The sequence below is a fragment of the Henckelia pumila genome, unplaced genomic scaffold (assembly GCF_033568475.1).
Source record: "Henckelia pumila isolate YLH828 unplaced genomic scaffold, ASM3356847v2 CTG_525:::fragment_3, whole genome shotgun sequence".
In the NCBI taxonomy this organism is placed as follows: domain Eukaryota; kingdom Viridiplantae; phylum Streptophyta; class Magnoliopsida; order Lamiales; family Gesneriaceae; genus Henckelia; species Henckelia pumila.
Window position 1 is genome coordinate 3,225,385 of NW_027331857.1, and position 9,706 is coordinate 3,235,090.

Genomic DNA, 9,706 nt, shown 5'->3' on the forward strand with positions numbered 1-9,706 from the left:
AGATGGACAGTCAGAGCGGACTATCCAGACGTTGGAGGATATGCTGCGAGCGGTAGTGCTAGACTTTGGCACTAGTTGGCAGGATTCTTTGCCTCTTGTCGAGTTTTCTTACAACAACAGCTTCCAAGCGAGTATCGGTATGGCGCCTTTTGAGGCTTTGTATGGTAGAAAGTGCCGATCTCCGTTGTTTTGGGATGAATTGTCCGAGTCACCAGATTTGGGACCGGAGATGCTTAGAGATATGGCAGAGCAGGTTAAGATCATTCAGACCAGAATGAAGTCAGCTCAAGATAGACAGGCGAAGTATGCGAATGTCAGACGTCGACCTCTGAGTTTTGAGCAGGGAGACCGTGTATTCCTTAAGATTTCTCCGTTCAGAGGCACCGTCAGATTCGGTAAGAGAGGAAAGTTATCTCCGAGATTCATCGGTCCGTACGAGATTCTCGAGAAGATAGGCGATCTTGCCTACAGACTTGCACTTCCTCCGTCTTTATCTGGTATTCACGACGTTTTTCACGTCTCTATGCTGCGAAAGTACCAACCAGATATTTCTCATATCCTTCAGCCTGACGAAGCCGAGTTAGACGAGACCTTGAGCTATTTTGAGCGACCGATTCAGATCCTTGATCGGAAAGAAAAGCAACTCAGAACCAAGTTGATTCCGTTGGTGAAAGTGCAGTGGAGCCGTCACGGAGTCGAGGAAGCGACTTGGGAGACAGAATCTGACATGAGACAACGTTTTTCAGAGTTGTTCGGATGACGTGAGTTCTTCTTACTGTCTTTAGTTCTTTATTCTATCTTATGAGTTGTGGTTCTCGTTGATTTCGAGGACGAAATCTCTTCTTAGTGGGGGAGAATTGTAACGCCCCGTTTTTATCTTAAATGAGTTTATTTGAGTTAATCAGAGATTACAGAGTTCTCGAGCCGGTTTGATTTTGATCAGGATCCTTTTTGCAAATTTTGGAAATTTCAGGGACTAAAATGCAAATATGGAATTTTATATATTATCTACACTTATTTTGACTCTCAAAAGGAGCTCCTCCTCTTCCTCTCAACCGTGAACTCCATTGAAGCTTGGGGAAAACGTTTCCAAGCTCTTCCAATCTCGGTTTCCGGTCGATCCGTCCGTTAGAAATTAATTCTGAAGGCAGATTATCGATCACTGCAGTGAGAGCTCTGTTATATTGTAAGTTCTTCTACGATCGGATACATTCTAGTTTTTGGATGTTGTTAGAATCGTTCTAGATTCGAGTATGTTGTTCTCTACAGAGTTCTGATCGTTTATTATCTGTCGGTTTTGAATTAGAGCGACGTTCGGAATTGTTATGATTTTTGGAAGTATTATTCGAAAATGTGGGTTTTGAGATTTGTTGGGTTTATCTTGTTGTTGTGGTTTTAGCATTGAATTGAGTTGATATCAGTATTGAACTTCTGTCTGCGTTGCCGGTTTGTTCAGTTTATAGCCGTTATGCCGTCGGTTTGAGTTTTGAGGGTTTCGAACCGTTTTTGAGTTGTTGAACTTGGCTTGTAAGTTGGTCTTTGTTGTTGATCAATCTCTTGTATCTGAACAGATTCGTTTGGAGTTGTCAAGCCCTGAGTTAGCAGCTGATTGATCGTTTCAGAGTTGGACGAAGATCGGTAATGAGATTTACCTTGATCCGTAGTTGTTGTTTAGATTGTATAGTTGTTGATACGATCTTTTGTTGTAGCTTTCCTGGAGTTGGAACTACTGCATTGAAAGGTAAAAGCAGTCATCGTAGCGGGATAGCATACTCGGGACTGTTGGTTCTCGAGTTTCCCTTTTTAAATCACATATTGCATTGATACTTGTTCTAGCACGTGGAACTTGTAATTTGTTGATTGATTGAGTTTTTATTATGTGGCTTATGTTTATGTTTCTGTTATGCATTCATCTTGAGCCTACTTTGATTTCAGCGGGCAGAACCGCCCTTTTTGTTAGACGTTTGGGAACTATGATTGAGTGGCCTAGGTTGTAGTATTTCGCCTAGTGCTAGCATACTCATTATGGTTGCTCAAAGTCTAGAGGAGTGGGATACGTGGCACCACCTCGATTGGGAGAGTCGGTGAGTCGTTACGTGATCTCATCCTCGGGATCCCAAAAGCAGAGCAATACTCCCGTGTTTATTAGAATCGATATCCTGGTTTTAAAGACATGCATATCATTAACTTCGACTTGAATATGTGGTTTGATAGCATGTTGTGTATTCATTACTTGATATGTTGCTTTTACTGGGATTATCATTCTCAACGGTTATCCGGCTGTTGCTTTGTTTTGTATGTGTACTTGGCAACAGGTGGGGCAGGAACAAGTCAGAAGATGCATGGTTAGCTTCGAGGGCAAGTAGTAGAAGTGAGACTCGGTTTAGAAGTCGAATTAGCATGTTTATCTAGTGTAAGATTGAAGCATGTTAGAACTCGAACTTGATATGTTTTGTTATTCGAATTAGTTTGTATTCGGATTGTAATCAAAAATCGAAGTATGTTGTTGTTGTATCGATTTAGACTTCTGGTTGTTTTTAGGCCTTCTGAAAGCATGACTTGTTATGGCATGTTTCCCTACACCCTGTTATTGTAATTGTATTTGAAGGCATGTCGGACCAAGCGCGGAATCCTTTTTTTTTCCCGCAGCCTGAGCATTTTTCTGCCCAGGCCTTCCGCGCGCGGGCGAGGCGTTCCTCCCGCGCGCGCGAGGCCTCCGTTGGGCCTCTGAATGGTTTGCCCGCGCGCGCGCGAGCTTGGTGCCTCGCGCGGGCGCGAGCCTTTGGTTGGTCTCGGGATCGTTTGCCCGCGCGCGCGCGAGCTTGGTACCTCGCGCGGGCGCGGGCCTTTAAAAAAAAAAAAAAAAAAAAACTTTTGAATTGTTTTAGTCTTGGATTCTTGTTCGCTTACTTGTTGTTTAATCCGAGATTAGTGGTTTAGAATCGAGGTCTCACAACGTGCCACATTAAGCTAATACAGGGCGGTACAATGCAATTGTCCCTTTTAGTCCTGTAAGTTGCATTTTTTTTTCATTTTTGGTCCTATTAACATTAATTCGCATTTTTAGTCCTATAACTTTCATTAATTTTTCACTTTAAGTCCTATTAACATTGAATTTACAATTTTAGTTCTGTAACTTGCATTTTTTTTCATTTTTAGTCCTTTTTGCATTGAATTTTCACTTTTTTGTCTTGTAACTTCTATATATTTTTTCTTAGTCATATTATCGATAAATTTATATTTTTAATTTCATAAATTTCATATGTTTTTTATATTTTTATTTATAATATATTATGATTTACATATTTTAAAGCTTTTAAAATTTAAATAAATTAAATAACAAAAATTCAACTAAAATTATTCAAAACAATTTTACACTAAATATCATCTTATAAAATACATAATATAAATAAAAGTATTAATATAATGTGAATCATTTTTTTTTGGGTTTAGTTTTGATATATAATATGAAATCAAAATTTTTTAATTTAAATTTTATATCCGACCAAAATTCGATTTTCGTTTTGTATTTTGTTTCTTGCGTTTGGATTTATGGTCTTTTTTATTTTAACCAAGGCTTAAGTACTCACGTCATCTATGCTTGTCACAAACAATTTTTGTTACAAATATAAATAAAAAATGAAAAAAATTACAAATTACATGGTATAAAAATAAAAATTCGTCTTTAATATGACTAAAAATAAAAATTAAGTGTTAACAAGACCATTGAATTCCCCTTTAATATGATTAAAAATAAAATAAAATTATATGGTTCGATTTCATATTATATACATAAAAACTAAATCGAAAAAATGATTCATATTAAATTAATATTTTTATTCATATTTTGTATTTTATAAGATGATATTTAGTGTAAAAAAATTTCGAATAATTTTTAGTTCAAATTTTTTTGATTCATTTAAATTTTAAAGTTTTAAAATATGTAAATCATAATATATTATGAATAAATATATAAAAAATATGAAATTTATTGAATTAAAAATATAAAGTCATCGATAATATAACTAAAAAAAAAATATATGGAAGTTACAAGATAAAAAATGATAATTATATCTAAATTGGACTAAAAATGAAAAAGAATGCAAGTTACATGACTAAAATTGTAAATTCGATGTTAACAAGACTTAAAATAAAAATTCATGAAAGTTACAAGACTAAAAATGCGAATTAAATGTAAAAGGACCAAAAATAAAAAAATAATGCAAGTTACAGGACTAAAATTGCAAATTTACTTTTAACAGGACCAAAATGGAAAATGTACAAATTAGAGTACCAAAATTATACTTTTTCCTAAAATTAAAAGGTTGTGCTTTATTGTGTAAAATATTCGAGCACATTTTGTAGGAAAAATAATTACCGGGATCTCTAAAAAATAAAAATATAAAGGTTTTGTTTTTGTTTTTATTTTTAAACAAAATATAAAAGTTCTTTGAACATAATACTTACTAGTACACTAAACACATGCATTGCATGTGCACATAATATAATTTTATAAAAATAATAATTAAAAATTAAGATAGTGGGATAGTGGGGATAAGGGCTTAGTTGATGTCACCCGCAGGATAGTATCTTGCGGGTGGCATCGACCTTACTGGGATAAGATGTGGGAGTTTTTTAATCCCAAATTACATTTTTACCTTTTAATCATTGAATATATTTGAAAGAATTATAAATAAAAATTTGAAAATCTATTAAAATGACCGAAGTTAGTTATTTTAATGAGTTTATCAATTATAATATAGTAAAAATGTTAAATATTAAAAAAAAAAAAAACTTAATGATAAAATATATTGTATGATTATACATATATAATAATTGGATCCGAAGATGGTAATAATAAACAAGTCCTTCAAGCAGAAGGTTCAAATCTAGATTCTAGACGGCAAAAAATCCGAACTTTACAGTAGAATCGTATTCTTCAACAAGAGGAAATGCTCGGAAAAGATGTTGAGAAGATGGTCGCGATAGGCCTTGTTTGGGGGGCGACGAATGCCCTAATGCGCAAAGGTGCACTCATATGGGACCAAGCGCTTAAATCTACGCCTCAATCAGACGCGTCCCAGATCAAGAAATGGCTGAAGCTTCTGTTGATTTGGCAGTATACTTTGCCTTTCCTAATTAATCTTTCAGCATCAGCCGCTTTCTTTGCCATTTTGAGTGATTCTCCTATTTCTTTAGCTGTGCCTGTGACCAATGCCACTACCTTTGCCGCCACTGCAGTTTTTGGGATGATTCTCGGAGAGGAAACTCATGTGGGGTTGGCCTTGTTGGGTACTTTTCTTATTGTATCGGGGATATATATTTGTGTTGTGTAATCGGTTTGTGGGATCAATTCTTGGGGTCTTGACTCGGTTCTTGTAATCTTGTTGAGTTGGTTTTGTATTGACATATGCTATGTAGTTGAAAATATACGACGCAAATTTAGTAGTGAGGAGAGTTCTGGGTGTTCTTGTACTGTCTCTGATTAGGAACCTGAGGATGCAATAAGATTTTATGGTATTCGGATTCTTTAATTTATGTCGATGCTCCCCTTTCTGGATATCACACATTTTCCTGAACTTAACGATGGACATGCTTCATTGCTGCTTATGATTTGTGGTTTTGCTACATTACTCTGGTAGTGTTTGCTGACAAGTGCTCCGTACAAGCTCTCCCAAACACCACCTCGTTACTTATCGTTATATTGCATTTTATTGCTAATAATGGAGTTGCTGTGCTTTAAACTCGTAACATTATCCTCCTGTGAAAGCAGTAGTGTGGATATCTTTACGGAAATCCTTCTGAACCAGTAGCATATAGCATTTTATTCTTCGAACCTTCCAACTTACCCGGCCTGAGTTTGTAGCCTAGCTTTCTGAAGGCAATGATTATATATCTTGTATCATCGTCTATGAAACTGTAAAGATCGCTTTTTTCCCCATACTCTCATCTCTGTTGCCTCACTATCTTGGGACTCCTACATCATGCTTTTCTTCAGTGGGCGTGGCTGCCAAAAGCACCATCCTGAAGTAGTATTGGCAACACCTGGCCATGCCGTAGGATGGTTTCTATCAAATCCGGAAAATCTCACTTGAGGCCTGAGGGAATGGACTAAATCCTCCAACGGAACCTGGAATTTCTCGTGTGGCAAGAATTTTGATTCTGGTGAGGTACTATTTGAGTTAAACCATGTAATTTCATTTAGTGTCGCTGAAAGGCTTGTTTCATGTTGGATTATTGATTTTTTACGTGGTAAACTGGTATTTGAGTGCTAACCCTTGAAATTTCTTTCAAGGTCATGAGCTATCTGAGGTTCAGCTGTTATGTATTGAGATTAATCAAAAGATGAGAGTATAAGATAAGAAAACTACAGATATCGTCGAAAATATAAAGAATTTCAGCCTTGCATAATATAGGGTTCTCATTAGGATCAACGGGTTCACGCAATCCGCAGGCACATGTGCTAGGATGATTCATGCACGTTCTGCTTTGCACTCGTTACAACACTTGAGTTATCACTGGAATCCATGTAGAGTGATATGGAGAATGCAATAATACCGAAATGGTGAAATGGAAAATAAAGAATGGTATTTGCAATTTGTTCTCTGATGGCAAACAATCATTCATAGACAGTAATAAATAGTGATCTTTTCTTTGAGATAGTTTTAATCGGCAATCTGTGTTTCTTGATGAATCTTGTGGTGCTCCACAATGAAAACACTTTTACCTGGCAGTGTGCAGTAGGCAATAGATCTTGTATTCTGAACAATATAATGTAGTCAAAGAATCAAATTAATTTATCGGATCAAGTGTGGGGGACACAACCCAGTTACTGTGAGATTTCTGTGTTTCTTGTTAGACACAGCATATTATAAGAAGATACAAAGGTCTTCTACTCAATATGCACCCACATTCCACGGCTAGGCACATCCTGGTGAACAACAAAGAGAAGATAGTATCCCGGAGGAGCAAGCCTTCCAGACGGTGGAGCAACCACGGTAATTCCTCCATCACCAGCTTTCTTCAACTTCAAAATCAGAAGCCTCTGATTCATCGAGTAGCCATGGGTTGTAAAAGGCGGTGAGTACATTGTAACCTTAATCTTGCTATAATCTATTTCTCCTGCACTCGATTGAACGTGAATATTAAATTCACCTCCGTACATAAGTTTCTTGTCCGAGTCATCTTCAACTATCACCAGGCGATTTTTCTTTAGCGCAGGAGCCAAATACGGCGGCGAAAACTTCTCCACTCGAAGCTCGGTGGGGAATATCATGGTTGGTTCGTCAGCTTTATCGTGCATGTAATAGGGATTCGTGTTGCTTCCAGCTACAAGAATCTGCCCATCCGGTAAAACAGCGGAAGTCGAGTGATACATACGTGCAATCTTTGATGGGGCCAACTCTTTAAACCGTTGACCCGGTTCTTTCTTAGGAGAATACAGTACTGGGTTCAGATTAGGAATATCTGCTGCATTCCATGCAGAAGTACCCGCCTTAGCGCCATTGATAATCAGCACATCTCCAGTTGGCAGCAGCAGCAAATCCCCCATAACCCGAGGCGAAGGCATGTCTTCTTTCTCCCAGTTAGACCCTATCTTGTTCAGATTAAGCCTTCCACAGTCTTTAAAAGCTGCAAAGAATTCTCTTGGGCGTTTCATATCGGAATTAAAGAAAGAATCACGAGTGTTTCCTCCACAGACAATCGCTTCAACCTCGAGTTTACTCTCATCATCATTTTCACTAAGGTCGATTGGGAGAAGGGCAGACATACCCGATGGTGGGTAGTTTCTTGTCCCGCCCGGCAAGTCAGGGAGCGTGCGAACTGTTTCTCCCGTGTATGGGTTGAGAATGATGGACTTGTAGTTTGCAAAAACGAAGAGGTTTCCATCTGGGAGGAGGTTTACAAAAGGGTAGAGATTGTTTTCTCCCCTTTCGTTTGTTTGGTCTAGGAGAGGGAGACCCAACATTGTTGTCGTAGGTTCAAGCTGGTCAGGGGCGAAGATTTCATAGTTGTATGAGGCTCGGCCACCGATTAGGACGAAGCTGCCATTTTCGAGGGTATGTTGGGTTGCATACCATCTGTTGCCTATCAGAGCCTTATCGTTTTCTTTAAAATCGCAGTATTCGCAGGGCTCCAGGATTCGGATGCTTCGGAAACCATCCTGGTTGCCACCAGTGGAGACGAGGGCACCTTTCATTGACAGGGCTCCGGAGGAGCACCATGGATCGGTAGTCATCTGAAATTTTTTATGAAGTTGAGTCATAGTTCAAAAACATTATTGTGCGAAGCAGATATATATCAATCTTTTCCTTTTTTCCTCCATTTAACAGACTCATGCTAAGAGCGAAAAATTCGTGAAATTTTAAAAATATATAAACCAAGATACCAAAGTTAATCTTGATCAACCAATCTGCTGATCATGCAATTTGTTAATTTTTACTTCATGTGTCTTCCTGATCAAGCATGCAAAAATATGTTATCCAAAACATCGACCACTTTATAAACTCAATATTGCATGCATGCATAATGTCTATTGATGGAGGGCGAAAGGCCTCCTCTGGTGAAAAAAAATACTCAAATCCCTGCACTCAATATATATTTGCAAAAAAATTTAAATTTTCACCTCAAAATATATCAAAAGCCTAGCTAGATTCTCTGAGGCACGTATGCAACATCAAATGACACATAACACAAAGAATGAATCAAACCTTTAAGGTTCTAATTTCAGCCGTCTCCACATCATATTCTATGGCATGCGCAGTGCAATCTTGATCCGGGTCTTTCTTTTTCCCCCCAACCCGTGGCTTGCATGTCCTAGGATTAGATTCTATGTCAGAGAAACCAAGATTTGTTGTATCGTACCATACAGCCTTGTTATTAGGTAGCAATTGTATATGCATTGCAGAAACCCCGGAATTCTCGGAATGAATCACCCAAGAACCTAGGAATTCGGCATCTGGATCGCCTTCTTCTGCAGTGGCCACATTTTCTGGTTCGCCTTCTTCCTGGGCAGCATTTTCTGCAGGTTCGTATTGTTGGCCTTGCCCAGATTTCCACATGTTCCCAAGAAATGGTAAGAATGGAAACCGGAGATTCGGAAACAGAGATGGAGATTCGTGGTCGTTGGGGACGTCTTCTTCGGGAGGTTGGTTGGGATTCTTCGGGACGATTTCGGGTTCACCTTCTTGACCATCGTCGTCACCTGGTGTGTTTTGGGAATATGCTGGATCATGATTTGATCCGTATTCTCCGGTTTCAGGTGTTTCTCCATTGCCGGTGGTGCCACCGCTTCCATAATGGTTGACGGATGAAATCCGGGCGGTGGCGCAGCCGACGAGGAGAGAAAGAAGAACTAGAGTTTTCAGCAAATTAGCCATTGAAGAGGCTTCAAAGGGTTGCCTCATTTTGCTCTTGTTTCCCTTTGTATCTTGGTTTGCATGGGACTTTTATAGTGGTAAATAAATGAGGAGTTTTTTTAAGACAAGGCTAAGAATTATGAATTTTAATTATTTTTTTAATTCTATTAATTTTTTACGGATGTGGATCGAGAATATATTTAGGAAGTCATTAGCTTCCAATTAAAATTCCGTGTGGGCCCTAGTTTGTTTAACTTGTTTCGAAAATAAATCATGTTTAAAAAAATTATAAATAATTAAAAATTTAAGTAATGAGCAACCAACATGAGCACCTACATGGCTACATG

At 38.1% G+C, this 9,706-nt stretch overlaps 2 protein-coding genes across 2 annotated transcripts; one reads left to right on the plus strand and one right to left on the minus strand.

Moving 5' to 3' along the window:
* Window positions 1–4,868: 4,868 nt before the first annotated feature.
* On the plus strand, window positions 4,869–5,534 carry LOC140873181 (uncharacterized). The gene has a single exon (XM_073276196.1). It carries the CDS (start codon window positions 4,953–4,955, stop codon window positions 5,334–5,336), a length of 384 nt encoding a protein of 127 aa, XP_073132297.1. The 5' UTR covers window positions 4,869–4,952; the 3' UTR covers window positions 5,337–5,534.
* A 1,168-nt stretch (window positions 5,535–6,702) lies between these two features.
* LOC140873180 (putative aldehyde oxidase Art an 7) lies at window positions 6,703–9,425 on the minus strand. Its single transcript, XM_073276195.1, has 2 exons — window positions 8,712–9,425; window positions 6,703–8,239 (listed from the first exon to the last, which is right to left on the minus strand). The coding sequence occupies exons 1-2, from the start codon at window positions 9,405–9,407 to the stop codon at window positions 6,893–6,895; spliced, it is 2,043 nt and encodes a 680-aa protein (XP_073132296.1). The 5' UTR covers window positions 9,408–9,425; the 3' UTR covers window positions 6,703–6,892.
* Window positions 9,426–9,706: the final 281 nt, after the last annotated feature.

Bases quoted from the DNA above. Each gene is read 5' to 3' on its own strand.
- LOC140873181 (XM_073276196.1), top strand. From the start codon at position 4,953: ATGCTCGGAAAAGATGTTGAGAAGATGGTCGCGATAGGCCTTGTTTGG.
- LOC140873180 (XM_073276195.1), bottom strand. From the start codon at position 9,407: ATGAGGCAACCCTTTGAAGCCTCTTCAATGGCTAATTTGCTGAAAACT. The intron at 8,240-8,711 runs GTTTGATTCATT...AAAAAATTTCAG, and splicing joins CTGAAATTAGAACCTTAAAG to ATGACTACCGATCCATGGTG.